This window comes from Pongo pygmaeus, chromosome 15 (genome assembly GCF_028885625.2).
Source record: "Pongo pygmaeus isolate AG05252 chromosome 15, NHGRI_mPonPyg2-v2.0_pri, whole genome shotgun sequence".
Lineage (NCBI taxonomy): Eukaryota > Metazoa > Chordata > Mammalia > Primates > Hominidae > Pongo > Pongo pygmaeus.
The window spans coordinates 21,208,550-21,231,777 of NC_072388.2; the positions used below are offsets into that span (position 1 = coordinate 21,208,550).

The 23,228-nt window shown below is 54.0% G+C and overlaps 2 protein-coding genes across 17 annotated transcripts in view; both read right to left on the minus strand.

Annotated features, from left to right (window-relative positions):
• Positions 1-124: 124 nt before the first annotated feature.
• Positions 125-10,486, minus strand: CDH24 (cadherin 24). Of its 5 annotated transcripts, none has more exons than XM_063651434.1 (15): positions 10,308-10,486; positions 8,948-8,999; positions 8,449-8,773; positions 7,975-8,155; positions 7,661-7,780; positions 7,420-7,587; positions 7,055-7,242; positions 6,412-6,665; positions 5,353-5,489; positions 2,732-2,853; positions 2,537-2,648; positions 2,036-2,284; positions 1,172-1,487; positions 476-528; positions 125-389 (listed from the first exon to the last, which is right to left on the minus strand). In XM_063651434.1, the coding sequence occupies exons 3-15, from the start codon at positions 8,647-8,649 to the stop codon at positions 190-192; spliced, it is 2,301 nt and encodes a 766-aa protein (XP_063507504.1). In that variant the 5' UTR covers positions 8,650-8,773; positions 8,948-8,999; positions 10,308-10,486; the 3' UTR covers positions 125-189. The 5 variants fall into 5 exon arrangements, with proteins under 5 accessions (XP_063507504.1, XP_063507502.1, XP_063507503.1 ...); XM_063651432.1 differs by having other exon boundaries at positions 126-389; positions 7,975-8,269; positions 10,308-10,484; XM_054448829.2 differs by adding an exon at positions 4,868-4,981 and having other exon boundaries at positions 293-389; positions 476-1,487; positions 7,975-8,269.
• Positions 10,487-11,511: 1,025 nt separating this feature from the next.
• Positions 11,512-23,228, minus strand: part of ACIN1 (apoptotic chromatin condensation inducer 1) — a 36,709-nt gene continuing 24,992 nt past the window's right edge. For 6 of the 12 annotated variants that reach the window (XM_054448816.1, XM_054448812.1, XM_054448824.2 and 3 more), the window contains 11 exons: positions 22,438-22,579; positions 18,929-18,971; positions 17,278-17,411; positions 17,028-17,180; positions 16,362-16,503; positions 15,854-15,999; positions 15,342-15,449; positions 15,094-15,201; positions 14,238-14,562; positions 14,024-14,124; positions 11,512-12,421 (listed from right to left, as the gene is read on the minus strand). In XM_054448816.1, the coding sequence (XP_054304791.1) occupies positions 12,095-12,421; positions 14,024-14,124; positions 14,238-14,562; positions 15,094-15,201; positions 15,342-15,449; positions 15,854-15,999; positions 16,362-16,503; positions 17,028-17,180; positions 17,278-17,411; positions 18,929-18,971; positions 22,438-22,579 (1,729 nt within the window). In that variant the 3' untranslated portion in view covers positions 11,512-12,094. The remainder of the gene's footprint in view (positions 12,422-14,023; positions 14,125-14,237; positions 14,563-15,093; positions 15,202-15,341; positions 15,450-15,853; positions 16,000-16,361; positions 16,504-17,027; positions 17,181-17,277; positions 17,412-18,928; positions 18,972-22,437; positions 22,580-23,228) is intronic. The other 6 variants (XM_054448819.2, XM_054448815.1, XM_054448817.2 and 3 more) reach the window with 3 other exon arrangements.

Sequence of the window (23,228 nt, forward strand, 5' to 3'; positions counted from 1 at the left end):
CAGGCCTCTCCTCCCATCCTTTGGGACAATGAAGCTTTGTATAGAAACCTGAGTGCAACAACAGAAGCAGGGCTCCAGCTTTACAAAATAAAGTGTTTGTTTATTATGAAATTAGAGATGGAGGCCCCTCCCCCCTTCCTCCCTCTTTCCCCTTCCCCAGCCGCCTCCCCCTTTCCTTTCCCTACTCCCTCAGGAAGCACACAAGACAATGCCCAGGGCTGGGATGCCCAGGGGAAGCTGACAGCTGGGCAGAGCTCCAGGGAGGCGGCCACACGGGAGGCTGGAGCTCTTGCCCTGGGAGGCAGGCTGGTTCCCTCTCTCAGCTGGAGGCCAGTGGAGCCAGGATGAGGCTGAGGCCATGAGTGATGGATGGAACCATGCAGGCAGGTCTGTAAGGACAGGGGAGCCGGGTTAGAGGCAGTGGGGAGTGGGAGCCTTCATCCACCGCCTTGCCCCACAGTCTAGAGGCACTGACCTGGGGCACAACATCCCCTGCAGGAGGGTGGGCAGCAGTGGCTGGAAGTTTCTCTTGATTTTGGGATGGACAACAGAAAAAAACAAAAACCCAGTCACAGGGACCCAGAGAGAAGGAAGGGAGATGTGGGCAGGAGACAGACACAGAGCATGTGCATGGGCAAGGGAGACGCAGGGAGACTATGTGTGAGCTTCAGAACTGCAGACAAAACGGCACGGAGGAAGGACAGGAATCACAGTGAGAGATGCAGGGCCAGGGCCAGGGCAGGAAACCCAGGCCCGGACAGAGGAGCGTGTCACAGACAGAGACAAAGATTCCTGGAGAGAGACACAGACCGACTCAGGAGGAGGGAGGTGAGAGCGAGGGTGCCCCGGGGAAGCAAGGAGAGACACAGGGACAGGGAGGAGGCCTGGGGCTCCTGGGCTGCTGCCGCCCGCCTGGACCCCGTGGGGCTCACTCAGAGGGCCTGTGCCGGCTGCCCCCCCCGCGGTGGGCCGGGCCAGCTCGGGCGCTCAGGGGGCCGGGGGCTCCTTGGCCCCATACAGCTCGGCCAGGGTGTGGAAGAGCGGACCCCAGTCGTCCAGCGGCTCCGCGGGGCCGGGGGCGCCGCCGGCTTCGCTGCCGGAGCCCAGGGAGCTGAGGGAGCCGCAAGAGGAGCCCCGGCCCTCGTAGCCGTACACCTGCACCGAGTCGTACGGGGGTACGCCGGGGTCCTCGTCCGCCTCGCGGAGCCGCAGCGCCAGGAGCTGCGCCACGTCGGCGGGGCCGGGGGGTCTGGGCTGGCGCGACACCCGGGCCCGGGGCAGCACGTCTCGGCGCGCGGGAGGGCCGGGCGCCGGGGGGGCCGCCCCGTCCGGGTTCTGCAGGGCCGTGATATCGAAGGCCTCGGTGTCCTCCTCGCCGCCGCCCTCGTCGTCGTAGGTGATGATGTTCTCTCGGACGTCCTCCTCCTCCAGTACCATCAATGCTTCTTGCTTCTGCCGCCGCAGGGCCACGAAGAGCACCACCAGGGCTGCGCGAGAGACGCGCACACAGGCCCTGAGCCAGCAGGGCCGGGAGCGGGCGGCCTGTCTCCATGTGAAAGGCTGACCCATCAGGTGACAGAAGCCCTGTGCCTAGGGGCTGACATCTAGCAAACCTTGCGTTGAATCCTGACTTCAGCCCTTACTCGCTATGTGACCACGGGAAGTTGCTAGACTTCTCTGAAGCCTCAATTTGCCCCTTAGATTACTTATGTGGAGAATAGGGAAAATATATTTACTTCTAAGGGTTGTTGACATAATAAAATGAAATATCACAAGTGATGTGCCCAGCACTATACTTGGCACAGAGTAGGGGGCTCAATAAACCATTGTTATGGCTTGTCATTGTCATTATGGATTGGCAGGTCACGGATAGAGGCCAGAGCTTTTCTCCTGGATGCATCGGGTGGTGGGAAAATCCAGGTATGAGGGTCATTCAAGCCCTAAGGTGGATTTCCCTATGTCCAGAGGCCTGGTTCTTCTCCACACCCCTGCAGGCCCAGATGGCACAGCTATGTCCCACTGTGGCCTGACTCACCAAGCAGGGCACCCACACAGGTGATGATGGCAAGCAGGGCGCCGGTGCTGAGCCCAGCAGCTGAGAGGTGAGCCTCAGGCCAGCAGGATGCCACAGAGCCGTCAGGCTGGCAGCGGCACACACTAATAGTCACTGTGGCAGTGCTGCTCAGCGCTGGCTGCCCCCAGTCCCACAGTTCTATGGGAACCAAGTAGGGGGCATGGCGGGGTGGAGCAGGGCGGGAGGGCAGCAGCAGGCTGGCGGAGCCATCTGTGGGAGAGGGAAGGTGTTGAGGTATCTTCTGGGACACCTTCCAGGTAGGGTTGGTCCAGCCCATAGAGCCAGCTTCCCATGGGGAAGGTTTACAAAGAGTCAACAAATAAGTATAAGTCCACACCCCATCTTCTGTTGGGTAGAAGGCCCAGGCAGGTGGGGCAGGGGTCAGGCAGGCTGGGCTTGGGGTGGAGGACGAGGAGAGGGGGACAGAGGCAGGTATGGACTTGGCTGTAGGAGGCCACCCACCTCGGTTGTCCTGGACAGTAAAGTTGGCATCAGGGCCCAGAGGACCTTGAAAGGAGACATGGCTACTGTTGCCAACTTCATCTCTGTCCAGGGCCCGGATGACCTGAATCAGCTGGGAGGAAGAAGAGAGAGGCCTTGTATGGAGTGGGCTGCTGGAGGCCTGGACGTCCCAACCCCTCTGCCTCAGTTGCTCACCTGGCCAGGAGCTGCAGAGTCACACACAAAAGTATCGTAGGGCTCAGCCAGCTGGGGAGCATTGTCATTCTCATCCAGGGTCTGGATGGCCACTTGCACACGCGAGGCCTGTGCAGAACTGTCTGAAGGCAGAACACCAAAACATACACGCCACACACACACACCACACAGTTTACACATAACGTGGTGCATGGGCATGGATGCCACATGCAGCATATAGCGTGCACAGGAAACACATGAAATATGCATGTAACGTATAGGTAGAAAACAATGTTGTAGAATGAATGGAACAATACCAAGTGCATACAATATTCAAGTAGTATCCAAGATATGTGCGATACACAATAGACATTCAACAGGAATGCCGCACCCATGATACACATATACAATAACCCACATGCAGGGCGCATGCAGGATAAATGAAAGACAGAGGGCAGGTGCATACAAGTTGCATGCAGACAACAGCCATGGATATACAAAACACATTCATACCATATATCCAATGTACACTCAACATTTAAAACAAATGCAATGTACATGAAGCAGATGTTTGATATGCATAGTGAATGTAGTGCCACATCCCACGACAACACCCAGTGCCCATGGAATGCATTTTCACACATAGAGGCCACGCACAGCACCAGTGGGGTGGACAGACACATATACACACCACACACACACACATCCCATCAGAGGTCTGGGAGGCTGTAGTACAGCAATGAGCATCACTTAGAGTTGACCTTGGGTAGGAAGGAGCCACGTGATCTACAGGGTGCAGAGCCCAGGCCAGCCTGGGTACCACAGCCAGACACAGGCCCCATCTTTACCCATCCCTTCATCAGGTGACTCCCTACCACTACCCTACCTTGCTTCTCACTGCCAGTGCCTTCCAAGAGAGAATGCAAAGTGTGTCTCCCTGTCACCTCTCTTAGGCCAGGTCTCCCAATTCCTTTAGTCTTTCCCCTAGGCAGAGGGATAGCTGACTAGGCCTGGTGAAAGGGGCTGAGGATGCAGCATGGGTGGATCCCTGCATCCTCTGAGTGGATCGCCTGGCTAAAAGGATTGGGATACCCCAGAGACAGGGTGGGGAGGGGGTCTACTTCCCTGCAGTAAGGGCCCAGCGCTGCTAGTTGATGTCTGGGTGGGGGTAGGAGCAGGATTTGGCAGAATGAGAAGACAGTGACAAGAAACGCACACACACACAAAGCTACGTATATACAAGCTGCTAAAAACATACTGTGTGTACACGGACACACACACACGGCCATCCACACAGACATCCATGCACTAACAGATAACACGTGCACTGCCAGGTAGTATCTGTGCATATCTACTATGCACACAGTTGCATGTGTAGAAACATAAACCTAGACACATAACATTAAACACATTTGAGAGGCAGTACGGTGGGGATAACAGCTCAGACTCTGCACACTGACTGGGTCTCACGGCTCCACCACTTAATCTCTATGTGAACTTGGGAAGTTACTTAACTTCTCTTTGCCTGAGCTTCCTTGTTTAAAAATGGGGAAATAATCATACTTCCCTCATAAAGTTTTGGTGATGATTAAATGAATGAATCCATTTTGAAGATGGATAGTGCCTGATACACAATAAGTAATAAATTATCTGTCCACAAATACCCACATACACAAAACACATACAAACAGCTACATGTGCATACCACTATATATATATATCAGTCACACATATGCATCATTAATATAAATATAATTCTATACACTCAACTGTAAACACATATATGCATTACAGATATATACCCACAAATATATATGTGTGTATATCTACATACTTTCCCCACATTTGGAATTATACACATGGCTGAGAACATACCCACATGTACACATTCATATAGCCCTTCACTGACACATTCAGATATCCACATATACAAGGGCAGTTTACATATGCAGTCTGAAGACAAAAGGGTGGAAGAGCCCCTGAGGCAGAAGCAGGGGTATAAGGGACTATTCACAGAAGAGGGAGAGGGAGGTCTCCCCGTCTGTATGGGCTAGGGCTGCCCAGAGGCAGCTGAACCCGCTGCTGGCCTGACTGATGGGGGAGACCGCATATGGAGCTGGCACTCCTCCCCTTCCTTATGGGTGTCCACTCCCCTACCTTGGGGGATTCCCACAGGGCTTCCAACAGGGCTTCTCTGGGGTGGGGCTGCTGGTGCACTCCACTTAGCAACCAGAGGAGGTACCCAGCCCCTTTCTGGCCCCCAGCTCCAGCCTGAAGCAAAGAGTGGGCAGGATGGGGTCTGTCAGTACACAGGTTGGGGGCTATGTAAGGTCTAGTTTATTTCTGGGTTGGGGCAAGTCAGGTAAAGGAATGAACTGAGGGTCACGAGAATGCTCAGGCACACCCACTGTGCCCACCCAGCCCAGCCTAGTGGACTAGGAGACCAGGAGGCCTGCCCTGCCTGGTAGCAAGGATCCAGGCTAGGACCCAGATCCAGGCTAGGACTCGGATCCAGGCTAGGACTCAGTGGCTGCACGCTGGTGAGGGTGTGATGGCAGTTAGCACCCTTCTCCACCCCCACACCCAGAGACAGCCCCTCAGCCAGGAAGCTGCTGCCGCCTTGTGGGCCCTGGACTCCTCACCGAGCTCCGTAGCCAGCACAGTGAGGTTGTGCCAGACACGAGCCTCGCGGTCCAGGGGTGCTGCTGTATGGATGGTGCCTTCTTCGGGCTGGATAGAGAAGCAACGCTCTGGATCTGAGTGGGGGAGGATGGAGTATCTGGGGAAGGGAGAGACACGCTGGGGCTGATCTGGGGCGGGACCACAGCTTGTTCCACCTCCTCTCTTCTTTCTCCCCTCTGTTCACCTTGCCAGACCTCATGACTCCTCTGGACAGAGCTATAATTCAGGTTGGAGTCCCCTTTTAGGGGGGATATATATCCCCTTGTAGGGATATATATAAAAGGCATATATCCCTGGGGGATCACCACCATTAAACACCTGTTAAGACTCAGGGCCACTGGGTTTCATGGGGGGAGGGGGAGAAGATACAGAATGGAGTAGAAGCGGGATAAACAGACCTCGACTCTCAGACTTCTGGGCTCTGTTCTGAGAACCCAGGGACCTGTGTTTCAGCCCTGCTCTGCCTTGGACTGGCTATGTGACTTAGGGCAAATTGTTTAACCTCTGTTTACTCAACTGAAAAACGGGAATGACACCAGTACCTCCCTCACAGAGCTGTGACAGGGATGCTGGCCGGGGAGGGGGAAAGAGTGGCTGTTCTGCCACTTATCAACTGTGTGACCACTTATGGCTGGCTTCTAAAACAAGTGGTGATGAGAACACCCACTTCATAGGGCTGTTGTGAGAATTCAATGTCAGCAAGTGGGTAAACTGTGAAGCACTTTGGGAATGATCAATACAGATCCACTTATCAAATGAGACTACATCTGTTTGCACTGCCACTGGAGGGGCCGCCATCATCTACCCAGAGGGGTGGACAGACCGTTGAGGAGTGGTCAGCTGGGCCTTCCGGCTCTCCCCTGGCACCCAGGCCTGCAGACCAGTAAGCCCAGCTGCAGGGAGGGAGGCTTTTGCTGGGATATGAGTGATTTGCTATAAGGTAGGGGGCACATTTACTCATTCTCTGGGTGGGAATAGCCTGCCATCTGGCTCCCCAGCCCACAGCCCAGCTCACCTACCTGATTGGGCTGGCAGGGGAGTCCAGGTCGGCCGCTGAGATCTGGCCTACCAGGGTCCCCGGGGCCTTGTTCTCAGGCACTGTCAGGTGGTAGGCAGCCTGGGTGAAGGCAGGTGGCTCTGGGGCGTCTTGCACCGCCACACGCACAGAGGCCACATCCTTGAAGGGCCCTCGCCGCAGATAGGCCGGGTCAATGAGCGTGTTGGTGGCCTCAACACGGAAGGAGTAGGAGCGCCGGCTCTCGAAGTCTAGGGGCTATGGTGAGGGGAGAGAGAGAAAAGCAAGGCATGTGGAAACCAGGGCAGGTCCCAGGCTCTTGGAAGGTGACAAGTCCCCTCCTCACATGCATATGCAGTGCTCAGTCCTCATGTGAGGAGAGGTGGCACTGGAGGGACAGTGGCCTTGGTGGTCAGGATGCACAGCAGATTACTTAGGAACTCTAGGTCTGCCCCTAGCTCCATCATAGACTTGTTATCACTTCTTTCTAAGCCCCAGGGCCTCATCTGAAGGATGAGGAGGTGACCATGATCTCTAAGCTCCAACAGAGAGATCCTGAGTCTGTTCTAGAAGAACAGTTAAATATGTGCCCTGTGGGTCGGCAGGAGGCAGGTCTAAGAGAAAGCATTAACAGGCAGGGGGCTAACCTTGCGGACAGTGAGGAGCCCGTCTCGACCCTGGGAGTCTGTGCTGATGCTGAAGGCCTCAGACCCCTCCCCATCCAGGATGCTGTATGCCATCAGGGCGTTGTCCCCCAGGTCTGGGTCCTGGGCCCGGAGTCGGCCCACCAGCGTGCCAGGTCCAGCTGTCTCCACCACGGAGAACTGGTATAGGCCTTGGGGTGACAGAGGGGAGACACCTTCTTAGAGAGGTCCCCAGCCCTCCTCCCTCCCTACAGCACTTTATTCTCCCAGGATCTGGCTGGGGAGGAGGTGAGGAGGGAAGGTTTCTCCAGACACTGTAGGGGTAGGGTGATCAAAGGATGGCTCAGGTGGCAGCAATGGCCCCTTACTCTGTGGGAACTTGGGGGGGTTGTCGTTGACATCGCTGAGCGTGACAGTCACCGTAGTGCTGCCTGACAGCCCCCCCATGTGGCCGCCCATGTCCTTGGCCTGGATCACCACCAAGAACTCCTCCTGTGTCTCCCGGTCCATGTTGGGGATGGCTGTACGCACCACTCCTAGGGAGAGATGCTGGTCAGAGGGTGTCTGTCCCCTTGGCTGCCCCACCGGGCTCCCAAGCTCCATCCTCACCAGTCTGGGGGTCCACAGAGAAGAAAGGCAGTCCATCCAGAACAGTGTACACCAGCTTAGCACTGTTCCCATAGCTGGGGTCATCAGCATCATGAGCAGTCACCTGGATCACTGATGTCCCTGTGGGGGATGCCAGCACCCCATTCAGCAGCAGCAGGGCAGGATGGGGAAGAACAGCCGATGGGGTGGGGGATGCAGATATGAGGGAGGCTGAATTGAAGGGGGCAGGTTCTGGGGCAGACAACAAGAAGGGAAGGAGAGGTGAGAGAGCTCCAGAAGACAGGAACTGGGGCATTCAGAGCTGGGGTGCTCACCGACGTTGGACATCTCGGGCACGGTGGCATGGTAGGGCCCAAGGGGAAAAATGGGTGGATTGTCGTTGATGTCTTGCACTTTGATGATGAACTCTGATGGGGGCTCCAGGGGCCGGTTGGAGGCTCGGTCCACGGCTTGGGCCAGTAGCACATACTGTGCCTTTTCCTCCCGGTCAAGGCTCTTGGTAACATGAATATTGCCTGTGGCCTCATCAATCACAAATACGGTGCCTGCCCCCTCCCCAGTCAACAGGTACTTGGTGCGGCCCTCTCCCCGGTCAACATCCGAGTGCAGCTGCAGGGGTCAGGAAAAGATGGCAGAGGGCTCCAAGTACAGAGACAGGGTTAAAGAGTCTAGGTTTGGGTAAAGCGTTGGGAGTCCTGAGGGACCAAGGTCATTGCAGAAGTGATGAAGTTGCAGGGCAGGGCCTAAGGGCCTGGTGTCAGAGTAGACATGGGAGGGGTCATCCTTACCTTGCCAATGAGGACAGGCTCTGGACCAGCGTATTCCTCAATGACAAAGAACTGGTTCCAGACCCAGCTCCTTCGAGTGCGCAGCAGAGCAGGCCCTGGGTGTCCCCGGGACCCTGCCCAGGCCCGGGCTGGGGCTGCCAGACGCCCCATGCAGCCCCAGCCACCCAGCCAGGCCAGCAGGAGTCTCACCAGGCCCCACATGTTTGGACTCCAGCCAGGGCTCTGTTCACTGGCCCTGGGTGCTGAGGCTGGGCCAGGCCATGTGGCCCATGAGCTGGCTGGGGTGGAGGGGCAGATGCGTTGAGGCTACCCCATGGATCCACACCTGCAGGACAAGCAGCTGCTCAGGCTCAAGGAAACCCCTAGCCCTCCTCCCCCCAAAATTAGATGCTGAAGACCAGACCTCCAAGGAACCAGACACTCCACTGCCCAGAACTCAGACTAAGACAGAGAGCAGAGAGGCTGATCCTTCCTCCACCCAGGCTCTGCATGTATTCACCTCCAGCCCTCCAAGCTGATAAATCGCTGGTCAGTCAACTCTGAGTAGACAACTGTGGAGGAACACAGGAGAGGGGATGCTGGGAGGGCTTGGAATCCCAAATCTGGTCTCTGTCCTCCCAGGCTGGGCATGTAGCCAGGTATTGGAGGAGGCGGGGCTACCAGAGAAAAGGCTTAAAATTATGGAGTTGGGATTCATGGAGGTGTGGTCGTAAGGTGTCTAGGGTCAGCATGAGATGACAAGGAGTGCAGCCTCAGGCAGGGCTGAGAGTCTGTGAAAGTCCCTCCCCACAAGGGGGAGCCCCACCTCTCCAGGCCCTGTCTCCAGCCCACGCTGCCAGTGCAGTCCTTGAAGGGGGACTGGGCTCATGAGACAGGAGTTGGGAGCCAGAGCTGAAGGAAGAGGATAAAGGGTGGGGGACAGGGGGAGGTGACCGGGGAGAGAAGCCCACCCAGAGGCTAGAGACAGATAATGACTGACAGCTAGACTGACTCAGGGACTGTCCGGCAGAGAAATGACTGGATGAGAGACAGAAACAGAACAGAGGCAAGAGACAGAGAGACCAGGGCAGCAGCCTGGGTGTCTGAAGGCAGAGAGGAATCCTAGGGGCCAGGCTTGGAACGGGTCATCCGGGGCAGTTCCGGGCAGGCAGGGGCAGCCCTCAGCTTCGGGGCTGTCAAGCCAGGCCTCGGGAACTTAATTCTGGGAGAACGAGCAGACAGGAGGGGTGGAGGCAGGGAGGGGCCGCGCGAAGGGAGCTGGAGAGGAGACCCTTCCCACCGCTCTCCTTTCTCCTAGGGGCGGGGGGGAGGACCCCTCAGGTAGCTGTGGCTTCGGCCCCTCCTCCCTCAGAGCAGACACACACCTGACAGTCCCTTTGCTCCCGAGGGAAGGGGGAAGCCGGAGGAAGGCTGGGGACCAGAGAGAAGGCGGGATGAGGAGGCGAGAAGGAAGGGGATAGAGGAGTGGGAAACAGGATAGCAGGAAGGGGAGAGGAGAGGAAGGGAAAGGAGAGCAAGAAAGAGAAAAGAGAAAGACAGGAAAGGGGAGAAAGGTAGAGAAAGAAAAAGGCAAAGAGGGAGAGAAGATGGAAGAAGGACAAGAGGGAGAGGGAAGGGTTGGGGAGATAGAGGGAAGGGATAAGGAAGGCAAACAGAGAAGGAAGGGTGAAGAGAAATCGAGAGAAGAAAGAGGGAGAGAGGTGCGAGGGGAGAAGGGAAAGAGGCAGAGCGCGGGAGAAGGGAGCCGGTAGCGGGCTCTCAGCCACGGAGCGCACCCCTCCGAAGACCCCCGCAGGCTGCGGGCCCCCTGCTGCCCCTCCGCGGATTCCCGACCCCTGCTCCGGGGCAGGCGTCCTTACCTGGCACTGCTGAGGGGCCCAGGCCGGCGGGAAGCGCCCTCGCCCGCCCCCGTCACCGGGTCCCGGGGGCGCAGCCCCGAGCCGATTGGAGCGGGAGCCGCGGCTCCGCTGCAGGTCTGAGCGGCCCCGGCGAGAACAAGGGAGCGAGACGGAGGGGGCGGGGGAAGGAGGCTCCGCCTGCGGAGGAGCGAGGCGGCTCCGCGCTGCGCGGGAGAGGAGAGCCCAGCCTCCGACCCTCCCCGGCCAGCCGGGCCCGCGCGGCGGGGGCGGGGGCGGGGGCGGGGGCGGGGGCGGTGCCGCGCGTCCGCCCCCTCGGCGCTCCCGGGCTGCGGGGCGCATACAGATGCGGCGCCCCTCCCGGACCGGGCCCGCAGCGCCCGGCAGGGCACTCGGGCGGGAGGACGTCCAGGCCACGGCGCCAGGCCATTTCCGAAGAGCTGGCGGGGCGGGTGCACCCGGGAGCGCGAAGCTGCCAGCCCCCCGCCCGCAGCGGAAAACGAGCGAGCGCGCGGTGAGGTGGGGAATTCGGAGCCCACTGCGGAGAGACCCGGCTCCGGGCTCCGGGCTCCCGGTTCCCGGCTGGCTTTTGGGACTGGTGTGGATGGAATCCCAGCTGCAAGGCGGCGGCGTTTTGAGAGCCCGTGCAGAGCACGGTAGCAGGTCAGCTGGGGGACACTTAAGGACGGCAGAAGGGTCCAGAGAGTCCGAGGCCCGGGCCCAGAGAGCGGGTCGGGGACAGAGGCACGACATCGGCGGGGGGGCGGAGGCGGGCAGTGGAGCCCTTCTTGGGAAGCTCGGTTACGGGGGCCAACAGAGCGAGGAGCTGCCGCCCCCTGGTGGTAGTTGTGGAGAGCACCAAGGTGGCAGGCAGGTGACCAAATCCCTAATTTAACCGTGCACAGGACCAGGAACCAGAAGAGGACCCGCCCTCCTAGCCCTGCTGGGGTGTTCCCACGGACACAGGTTGCTCCATTTCCCAGTGGGGCCTTCCCGAATGAGGAAGGTCCACAGCTTTGGGTTGGTCAGGGCCAAGGCAAGGGATGAAAGACGTGGGAAGTTCGTTTCAATAAGCAGGAAGCAGTCAGCCTAAAGGAACACATGGAATGCGAGCAACTCCTACTCCAGACTAGATATCCTCAGATGTCCACGCTCAGATATCCACAGTGTGGCTTCTTAACTTGCCCAACGAAAGCCACTCACACAGTTTAAAACTAAGTCAGATTTTTATTTTTTTTCCATAGACCACATCATTTAATAATAAAAAAAATAAAAATAAAAATTGAACAAAAGGAAAAGGTGGATATAAAGTGGAACCTGTGGGAAAGAGGCAAGGGCTGCAGGACAGAAGAGACTGGGAACTGCAGGGGCCCTGGGACTCAGGAGGAGATGCTGATTCAGCTCATAGGTGACCCAGTCCTGGCCCCGGCTGTTCCCAAGAGAAGGCTGTAAGTACCCAGGGAGGTGGTGAGCAGGATGGAGGAAAAATCAGAGGACTGGGGCACCTGGCTGTTCCCCATCTCTGGCCAACCACCTCCTTGTCTAACCTAACTCTTGCCTCTCAGACTTAATGGGAAATGAGAGGGAGGGTTGGGCTAAGTCCCAAGAGATAGGTTAAGGGGGTGTGTTTGGGGGGAAAAGGATGGCCACTTTTCCATTTGGTATGTATGTAGGAATAGGTGATGTGAAAGACCCTTGGCTCCAGGGTGGTGGAGACTGTGCCTATCCCTCTGTGGCCATAACCCCCTGGGGCCGAGTGGCTGGTACCTGCAGCTCTAGTGTTTTCCCAGCTAGCGGCGCCCACCCCGGTCCCGCACAGGTGTGCTCCGACTCCGGCTTCTGCTGTGGCGCTTGGTGTCCCTGCGATCCCTTTCCCTGCCTCGTTCTCGGTCCCTTTCCCTATCCCGATCTCGGTCCCCCCTGTCTCGCTCCCTTTCTCTCTCTCTCTCCCTGTCCCTCTCCCGACTGTGCTCCCGACGTTTCTCTCGCTCCAGCTGTCGGTTCCGTTCCCGCTCGGCTTCCTTCTCCCGCTCCTTTTGCTCTTCTTCCTCTTGCTCCTTTCTCCGCTTCTCCCGCTCCTTGGCCCTTTCGGCCCGCTCTGCCTCCTTCTGAACGATCTGTAGCCAGGTAGGAAAGGCAGAAGAGTAGGCAGCTCAGTCCTGGTCACAGACTCCATTTGTGCCTGGACCCTGCTTCCTAGCTCAGGGTCAGCTTTTTAGTTAAGCAGGAAGGGGTTGGGGGCTCAGCAACTGCTTCCTCTTTCTTAGAGCACCTCTCTCCCTCCAAGTTTCAGTTTTTTTTTTTTTTTTTTGAGACGGAGTCTCGCTCTGTCGCCCAGGCTGGAGTGCAGTGGCGCAATCTCGGCTCACTACAAGCTCCCCCTCCCGGGTTCACACCATTCTCCTGCCTCAGCCTCCCGAGCAGCTGGGACCACAGGCGCCCGCCACTACACCCGGCTAATTTTTTTTGTATTTTTAGTAGAGACGGGGTTTCACCGTGTTAGCCAGGATGGTCTGGATCTCCTGACCTCGTGATCTGCCTGCCTCAGCCTCTCAAAGTGCTGGGATTACAGGCGTGAGCCACCGTGCCCGGCCAGCCTTTTTTTGTTTTTTTTTTTTGAGACAGAGTCTCACTCTGTCGCCCAGGCTGGAGTGCAGTGGTGCTATCGTGGCTCACTGAGGCCTCCGACTCCCAGATTCAAGCGATTCTCCTGCCTCAGCCTCCCTAGTAGCTGGGATTACAGGTGTCTGCCACCATGCCCCACTAAGTTTTATATTTTTAGTAGAGACGGGGTTTCACCATGTTGGCCAGGCTAGTATCAAACTCTTGATCTTAGATGATCCGCCCACCTCAGCCTCCCAAAGTGCTGGGATTACAGGCATAAGCCACCATGCCTGGCCACCAAGTTTCAACTCTTACACACACTGACAGGTACTGGCACCCATCCATGCCTGGCCCTTGGTATTTCCCTAGCTCCCCACCGTCAGCGTAGATGTGAACAAATCTCTTTTTTGAGTAACATAAGCCTAAAATTCCCAAAAGGCCCATTACTAAGAAACTAAATTAAAAATGCAAAAACTCTTAAAAAGCAGGGAAATGAATTTATAAAACACGATTTCTCAGCTAAATAAAATCAAGTTTTTTTTTAAATTGTCTGAGACAGAGTTTTGTTCTTGTTGCCCAGGCTGGAGTGCAATGGCACGATCTCTGCTCACTGCAACCTCCGCCTCCTGGGTTCAAGCAATTCTCCTGCTCAGCCTCCCAAGTAGCTGGGATTACGGGTGCCTGCCACCGCACCTGGCTAATTTTTGTTATTTTTAGTAGAGACAGGGTTTCCACGTTGGCCAGACTGGTCTGGAATTCCTGACCTAAGGTGATCCACCCGACTCGGCCTCCCAAAGTGCTGGCATTACAGGCGTGAGCCACCACGCACAGCCTAAAATCAAGTTCTAAGAAGTTGGTCGGCACAGCCAGCTTCCCAGACATCCACAGACTTCAGCTGCTGTCTGTGCGTCCATCTTTACCCTCCTGGGTCTGGTTTCTCTATGTTATACCAATTAACTGAAAACTGCCTTTTTGTGATGCTTAGTTTTTTCCCCTTTAGCCTAAAGCTAGGAAGTACTTGGGCCGACTCACTTTCGCAGTCACATGACTCTCCCCTCACCCTGACCTCAAGCCTCGGTGCCACTAGGGAGCAGGGCACGAAGAAGAGCACTCACCTGGCTGTCAGTCAGTGGGAGCCAATAGATGCAGGGAGCTGCCTTGGTCTTTCGAAAAAGGTCATCCAGCAGCTTGGCAGGTGGTTCCTCCTGGGCTTTCTCTGAGGTGGAAAAAAGTGAACCAGATTTGATGCATCTGATCCTCTGTCCCATCCCATCTGGGTCCCTTTCCCACATACTAGTGGGTATGCGTACCCCATAGCTAAGTACCTACCTTTCTTCTCACTCTTCTTTTCTTTAGACTTCGCACGTTCCTTGCGGCGGCGGTCACGGGACCTTGATCGGGAACGGGGCCCTTCTCGAACTTTGTCCCGATCCCATTCACGCTCCGATCGAGTCCGCTCCCGCCGCTCCATTTCCCGTTCCCGTTCTGCCCACTGTTCCCGCACTGCCCGTTCCTGCTCCCGCTGCTCTGCCCGGGGGTGCTGTGGTGGCTGGACCGGGGGTGGGGGTGGGGGGTGCAGGGGCCGTGGTATCCCCTGCTCCTCTGTCTTAGTTTCAGAGGGACGGTCCACCAAGAGGCCTCGGTGATAATCCAGCTGTGGGGAGAGGAGGGACAAGGACAGGATAGAGGTGATATCACTCCCACTCAAGGAGCCAGGATGACCAGGCGCAGTGGCTCACGCCTGTAATCCCAGCACTTTGGGAGGCCGAGGCGTGCGGATCATGAGGTCAGGAGACAGAGACCATCCTGGCTGACACAGTGAAACCCCGCCTCTACTAAAAATACAAAAAAATTAGCTGGGCGTGGTGGCGGGCGCCTGTAGTCCCAGCTATTCGGGAGGCTGAAGCAGCAGAATGGCGTGAACCCGGGAGGCGGAGCTTGCAGTGAGCCGAGATCGCGCCACTGCACTCCAGCCTGGGTGACAGAGCGAGACTCCGTCTCAAAAAACAAAGGAGCCCAGGTACCACTTTGAAGCCCCATGGTACAATTAAAGGAACCAAAGCCAGGGAAGAAGAGAAAAGAACGGAATCTCAGAGACTGCAGGTCTGGCAAGGATCTCAGCTGGAATCTAGCAGGTAATGGCTTCCCCTACCCCTCCTCTCCTTCTTCTCCCTAGGCTTCTTACCTCATCTTGCTCAGCATAGTCAGCACAAAGGAATTTGGGATTGGACTGGGGCCATTTGACCCCATGCAGAGCTGTGCGGGTGGCAACAGCTTCCTCTACTGTTGAGTACTGGTGGAGGAAGGGAGAAGATGGAGGGTCACAGTGTGTCTGCAACCCTTCTCACTTGCTGCAACACCCTTAAACCTGCCCACACTGGTCACAAAAGGAAATATATGCCATGACCTATAGAATCAGCTTCTTCCCCTCACCGTTACAAAGCAATGAGATTTGATCTTGTCAATCCAGAAGGCCTCTTCCACCAAGGTTCCCGTGCGCCCCAACAACTCCTTTAGCTGGCCTAAAGTGAAAGGACGGACCTGCCAATGAAAATAGACTTTCAGGGTGTTGAAGAAGGCAAGACCACCACTCAATCTTTAGATTTCCCGAGCTGCTGTCACAGGAGTATAGTTTCAACGTTTGGGTGAGGGCAGAGAGTTTAGGAACCTTGCAGTAAGAATGTGAGAAGAGTGGTGGTGCTTCCCAGCACTAATTGAGATGCTGTATGTGAGGCCTTCTGCAAGTCTTCAAAACAACCCTGCAGGGCGACAGCTTTTCCCCTCATTTTTAGATGGGTAAATAGGTGAAGTAACTCACTCAAGATCAGTGAGTAACTGAATCTATTGGTAGACCAGTTCGACTATGAGTGGAACCTAGGAAGCATAAGCCTGAAGCTCAAACTTAACCACTAAGCAAGATGGGATGGTGAGAAACAATGACTTACCAAATTGGAGATATGAACAATGTTGCTAATCTTGCCCCGGGGCGGGGAGGGCACCTGGGCAGTTCGGACCGGGTCATCAATTGTAATGGAAACTCCGGACTTCTGCTGGCTAATGGAACGTCGAGTTAAGGTATCTCCTAAAGTCACTATCAAGAAGACCACAAGAACAGCTTTTGGTAGGAAGCAATACTGGCTCTTTTCACCTTCAATGTAACTCTCACGGTTCCCTTTCTTTTATACCAAGCAGCCACTCCTTAATCTAAATGTGCAGAGCACTTATCATCTGCAAAGTACTGTGCTAGGCTAACCTCCTCATCATGGAGAGTCAAAGATTAAAAAGAGTCAAATCTGGCCCTCAAGTAGCTTACTTAATATGTAGGAGAAAGATATGATATACGAAAAAAATATAACGAAAGGCAGGAAACATTAAAAGCTTTCAGTGATCCAAATGAGGTGCTCTGAGAATTCAGGGAGCCGCATTACATTTCTCTCACAATATGTCACTCACCTTTCTTTACTTCATGCTCTGCAGGTGGGGGCAAGGCCACCTCTACTGACACCTGGGGAGGTACAGGAGGTTCTGCTTCAGGTTCCTTCTCTTCTTCCTCTTCTTCCCTCTGCCCATTCTCCTGGCCCTCTGCAGGTACTACCTATCAAGGTGTCAGAGAACACAGCAGGTCTGTTAAACACCAAACTGCCATATTCTTTTCAGCCTCTGGTTCCCTGGTGAGAGTAGCAGTCAACCTAGCACGTTCCTTCCGCTAGGGGTATTTCGTTATCAGCTCACCTCTACCAGATCCTGGGATTGTTAGTGCCTCAACTTTGCCTTGAGGAAAACTAAGGCAGGAGTTGGTAAATTATTTCTGTAGAGCAAAGCAGTACCCTCAGGTTTTGCAGGCCACATAGTTTGTTGCAAGTACTCAACTCCAGTGATGTAGTGAACAAACAGCCACAGACAAAAGTGAATGAACTCGTGTGGTTGTGTTCCAATAAAACTTTATTTGTTAACAGGTAGCCAGCTGGATTTGGTAGTCTGACCCCTGAAAGTGTCAATCAACCCAACCCTCTGCACAGACAGGGAAGCTCCCCCCAGACTTTATCTCAGCTCCTCAGCTAGCTGCTCTGCATCTACTGCTCCCACCTTTCCCCTGACACTGGGGTGCAGAAGCCTTACCTGAGTGACTGTCCGGCATATTTTCAGCCCTTTGTCATGGGTCCCATCATCGCCATTACGCTCTGTCTCATCCTCAGAGATGCGAGAGTCATCAGCATGAAGATCCACAACAGCCTCCTGCCCCGCCAGGGGTTTGATGTCGGGGATGAGGCTCTGGGACACAGATACCCCCCACCCCGTTACACTGGGCCCATGTCTACTCCCACCTTAACAGGTCTCATCCTCCCTTCCCTGGCTCCTCCCACCTCACCTTTAGTGATTCAGTGGTGATACTGATGGAAGGTTTCTTCTGTGTAGTGGCTGTGCTGGCTCCCCAGCGTCGTTTCCGACCAGGCTGGCCCCCCTCTGTGTCACTGTTTCCAGCTGGCACCCCCTTGGTAGCTGCTGTCCCCAAGAAATAGACCCAACAGTTAGATGGTCTCAGGACCTCTGCTAGTTCAAACCATAATACCTACAGGTTACCTCTGGCTGGAGTTTTGGTAAAAGGTTAACTTAAATCATATTTGGAGGCTGGGTGTGGTGGCTCACGCCTGTAATCCCAACACTTTGGGAGGCCAAGGCAGGTGGATCACGAGGTCAGGAGTTTGAGACCAGCCTGACCAACATGGTGAAACCCCATCTCTACTAAAAATACAAAAATTAGCCGGGCGTTGTGGGGCACGCCTGTAATCCCAGCTACTCAGGGTGCTGAGGCAGAAGAATTGCTTGAACCCGGGAGGTGGAGGCTGCAGTAAGCCGAGATCGTGCCACTGACTGCACTCCAGCCTGGTGACAGAGCGAGACTCCGTCTCAAAAAAAAAAAAAAAGAAGAAAAGAAGTCATATTTGGGAACTGGGGAAACCATGGCTTCAGACTGAACACTAAAAGGGCTGAAGTCCCTTCCTGATAGAAACTACTAATCTAAAAGCAGTAAGGGAGGGGTAGCTAGTTTGATGAGCCGTTTAAACTTTTAATGGTAGACAGTAATATCTTAAGTAGTGTGGAAGAAAAACTGAGAAGGACATGTAAATGCAGAAGAAACAAGAACACTATGTGATACTAACATCTAAGCAGAACTAAGATCATGATGGGATCTGGTCTTCCTTTAATTTTCACACTACAGATTGATATTTAAGTTATAAACATCTATTATACTTTTGTAATCTAGAGTTCCTCATTGGGGAGAATGTTAAAATTGTTACTGTTTGAAGTGTGGGGCACTTTCATTTCCTCGGGTGCTCTCTTACAATAACGCATAAACAAGGTCAGGCACGATGGCTCACGCCTGTAATCCCAACACTTTGGGAGGCCAAGGCAGGCGGATCACAAGGTCAGGAGTTCAAGACCAGCCTAGCCAACATGGTGAAACCCCATCTCTACTAAAAATACAAAAATTAGCTGGGCATGGTGGCGCATGCCTCTAATCCCAGCTACTCAGGAGGCTAAGGAGGATTGCTTGAACTGGGACCCGGAGACGGAGGTTTCAGTGAGCCAAAATCGCACCACTGCACTCCAGCCTAGGGTACTACAGAGGGAGACTCCGTCTCAAAAAAACAACAACAAAATACTCAGAATAATTCATAAACTGCTAAGCATCACATAGGAGTCCCTGAAACTCATTCCTTGTTGAGTATTCAGGTATCTGAAAGAATAAATGCCTCTAAGGCTAAATGGGACATGGTCTCAGACACCTCACACTGTATCTCATTAAAATGTGACTGGAGCAATAGATCGGGATTGTCTCAAGTTTTGAATTTCAAAATGAAACCCTACATAGGAAAGGATTCAGATTTGCTAGGCACAAGGGGTGGGGCAGGAGGGAGCGACCCAAGAATGCCATTGAGAATGAAATTCTGGTTCTCAATGAATGCTGGTTTTTATGGTATTCCTGACTTTTATCAGGGATTTGGGGCTAGACTTACAGACAACGGAGATCTTCCTCTTGAATGATTTGGGCAGCGAGCTCTGTATAAAGAAGAAAAAGGGAAAAAAAAGAGAAAGAGAGACACCCCACAGAGAGGGGGGAAGGAGGTTAGATGGGGCAGTCTTAGCTTAGCCTCCAAAGACACAGAGAGAGTGAGAGAGAGAGACAGAAAGAGACACAGAGACAGACAGAGACCAAAACAGAAGCGGCAAACGGCAAAAACGAAGCAGAATCAATGCAAGTTAGAGAAAAAAATAAAACTAAACATCAGAGCAGGGAAGTCATCTACTCCGTATCACACCTGTGTTAGCTTAACCAGAAATAAGCTGGAAGAGTTCAGTAGCCTCTCAGCCCCTTAAAGATGTTGGTCATGCCCTCTCTTTCACCATCTGAGTCGAGAGGACACCAAGCCAAACAAACTGTGCCCCAAACTGGGTCATCTAGTCCTCCCAGGTCCTTCCTTGCTAACTCGAGGAAACAAGGAAAACCAACTTTGGATGGCAACTTCAACAAGGTAACCCTCCTTTCCTCAATGGCCAGACTGATTCCCACTGACAATGGCTGAGATGCTTGGACAGCAGACTGTCATGTCAAGACTGCCCAGACCCCCACCACACTGTGGAAAAGGGCAGCACCAGACCCACTGGAGATGAGGCTCTTGAGCCAAGTGCTAGCAAAAAGAACTCAAAGGTGTCTTTGGTAAAGGAAGGTTTTTATGAAGGGCAGATCGTCCCCAAGGAGATCCTTAGACTTTCCAGCCACCGCAGGGAGCTCCAGCAGAGTCTTACTGTTTCATCTCCAACCAGGGCTCAAGCCTTAGGGGCTCTGCCAAAGACCAGAAGACATCTTTGGGACAAGTTTCTACCCCAAACACTCAGTGGGTGAATGACGAAAGACTATGGAGAGAGGGGGGAGGAAAAAAGCAAGAGAGAAAAAGGGAATAGAGTATTTTTAAATGTAGGTGCTTATTTCTGGAAAAACTAAGACCACTCTACCACTCTTCTAAAGGGTAGGGCAGAAACCTCGTGATGAAATCCCTTTCCCATCCACCCCCGCCCACAGCCCCGTTTGTGTCGTCTAACCAAGTCTCCTTGGTCTCTGTTAAGGGCCAGCCTGACCCCTAGCTGGGCCGCTCTCGATGGGTAAGTTAGTGAGAAAAACAAAACAAAAAAAAAAGGTCTTAATTAAAACAGGAAAAACATGAACCAAATAAATAAATAAAAGAAATCAGAAAAAATAAAGATATAGAAAAAAATAAAATTAAATATTAAAAAAAGAAGAAGAAAATAAAGAAGAAAATAAACTAGGAATATGACAAATGTTCCAGGTACCATCTCACACCTGGGATCTTCAGTTCAGCCAATCGCACCTCACTGTGTACTGTATCTAGTCAACCGCCGGTCCAATCAGAATGAGCCCTCCCTGCTAGGCGCTGTGCAATTGGTGGGGGGTTGGGTTGGCAAAAAAGGTGGGCGCACGGCGTGGTAGTCAGCACGGCACTGCCAGAGTCCTCCCAGGGGCGCAGGGGGGGCGGGAGGGAAACGTGTGGGGGGACGCTGCCCAGTTTCCATGATGTCAAGACAGTTCACTGGCGGTGGCCAGGCTCAGCGAGGGATAGAGGGGGGAAAGGGGCAGAGACATCAGTCCTGGCCCTGTAGGGACATCATCTTGCAGTCCCTGATGAGATGGCCTGTGAGAAGCAGGAATGATCCTTGCCTTTTATCGTGAGAGGCAGGCAGGACCCTATGTCCACCAGTGGCAAGCTGCAGCAATAACACCACCCAATACTTGGAATCCAGGTGATGACTCCAGAGTCCCTTTCTCCTCTGCCTGTAACTGGGGAGGGGGTCCTCTCACCGAGTGGGATCATGGAGCCTCTGATGAAGGTAGCCTGGGGGTAGTAGGTGAATATCCCCAGGACCTGGCACACATTCAGCAGCAAGGTCAGAATACTTCTCTTCGGAGAGTTGTGGCTGGCATCTCCTCAGGGACTCCAGCTGAGACAGTGGTTCCAGTCAGGTGGATGAAATGAGTCCCTGCCTCCAGGGATGGAGGAGAAGTTGGAGCAACCAACATGCTGCCCTTCACCATGGACAACAGGGACCAAAGGAAAGTCCATCTGATGAGCAAGTGGTGACACATGGGCTGGGCTGTCATCAGCATTAAATCCCCGGGGGCTCAGACCCTAGACTCCTCTGCACGGTTCCTAGTCGTCACAGCTTAAGTAGAGGGTCCCACTCAGTGTTTTACAGCATGGCACTGCGATCACAAACTTTAGGAGGTCTTGGTGCCCTAGATGGGGATCCCAACAGTCTGTAGCAAACAAGGCAACCCACAGTCCTCAAAAGGGCAAGGGCATGTGGGCAGGCGCCCCAGCACTGGCACAAGCTCTTCTTGGGGTGTCCCAAGTAGGGAGATGATGCAAGTCCACCCCTTTCCAAATGTTTTTTGCTTGCTCAATACAAGTCTCTCCAGAACAGTGTTCTTCTTGGCCCCCTGATGTAAGCAAGACAGGGAGGCAAAAGGGGGCCCATCACAGGAGCCCATATACATGCCCCCCTCTGGCCAAGACACCTGGATAGCAGACTTGGCTCTGATTGGGCAGCTCAGTAGCAGCGGGTGGGTCCAGAGGAAGAGGCGGCATCAGCGATTGGCCAGTTGGGCAGGGTTATATTTTACGGGCGGATTACCGTACATGAGGTACTTGGACAAAGTTTTACGGGGAAGAAGGACCTTGTAATAAATAATATTCTGCACATCAAATCACTTTCACCGGCCCCCACCCCCGCAACACACACCAGAAAAAGGCTACACACACAACAGTCCCTCCCACCTTGTTACCCCTCTCCTAAACCCAGCTCATTCTTTCTCAATTACTTTAAGAGCCAAGAAGACTTCGCTGGCTCTGATGGGGGAAGCCCCCTGAATTGGGTGCAGGACACAAGATAACATATGCCAAAAAAGGAGGTAGAGGAGTCACAGGTAACTGAGAAGGGGCCTTCTGGATCACAAGTGCTGGCTTCTAAGTAGCTACATCTCTGCAGTGAGACCACTGGGGGGCAGAGGAGGAACAAAAATTTCTCAGCATGGCTGGTCTGGTGAGAACCACCAATGTCCACTAGATGGCGTTGGGCTCCATCAGGCTTTTAAAAAGGAGGGAAAGCTGAAGGAGTTACCACCAGGAGAAGCTTGGGAAGACAGCAGGAAAAGCTGAACATAAATCTTAGATAAAGGGCCATTATCAGACTTTCCAGTTAGTTACAAACGTCTAGAGTCTGGGCACTACTTCCCCAACAAGGAAAGGAAAATGAATGAGCCCTGTCCCCATCACAACGGGTCTCCCTTGCTAAACCAGCGAATTCTCCCTTGGCCCTATTCTGATCCAAGTCCCTGCCTCATCCCTCCTTTAAGTTAACCCACTGTGTAAGAGGGATCACTAGAGTGGTCTACTCTTTCCCCTAGGTCCATTCCTGCCCACCCGCCCCAACAGGTGGCTTGGATGTTTACCTCTTTCTTCTCCTCATCTTCAACACTGCCCTCCGGGCGGTCATCATTGCTGACTTGGTCTGCAATAGGCATGGGAGGTTCTGGAACATCATTTTCAGGTCTGTTTTCACTTGTGTCCATGGTCACTTCCTCCTTCTCCTCACTGACAGGAGGGGGGAGTGGTGGTGGGAGGGAGGGCAGAAAAAACCAAGGGGAAGAGAGAGCAAGATGTTAGTTACTGGGTCAGGAAACCCTCCTGCCTCATCACTTGGGTGGGATTAGGAGGGCTGCTTTTCTGATCAAGGTTAGAGACCTTGTCCCAATGGGAAAAGTGGGAAATAGATTTTCCTTGGGGAAAGAGCATGGATCACAGCAACCACATCCACCCACTGCCCAGATGAGTTAAAGTTGTCATTTGTGGGGTTAGGACTCCAACTATTCTCAGGTAATAACTCACCAGAGTACTCTTATATGAAAGGAGAAAAATCCTCCTCTGAAAATAGTCCCACAAAAGTGACTGTGATTTGCCCACAACCCTGTGGCCTCAGTCTCCCTGGCCAAAGGCACCTTTATATGGCAAAACTGCATGAGAAACGAAGGGAAGCCCGATTCCCTTAAAAAGACAAGAAAGAACGGCCACGGCTTTGGCAAAAAAGCCTGACCTGTGTTTAATCAACTGCTTAATAAGTAAAGGCCTGCTGATCCTCAGGATCTGGAGACACTAGCATGGAGAAAATGGTGGTGGTGGTGGGGGGGCGGTGAGAGCTGCAGGGAAGAAGCAGGCCTGGTGAAGGTTCAAGCTTCAAGGACCC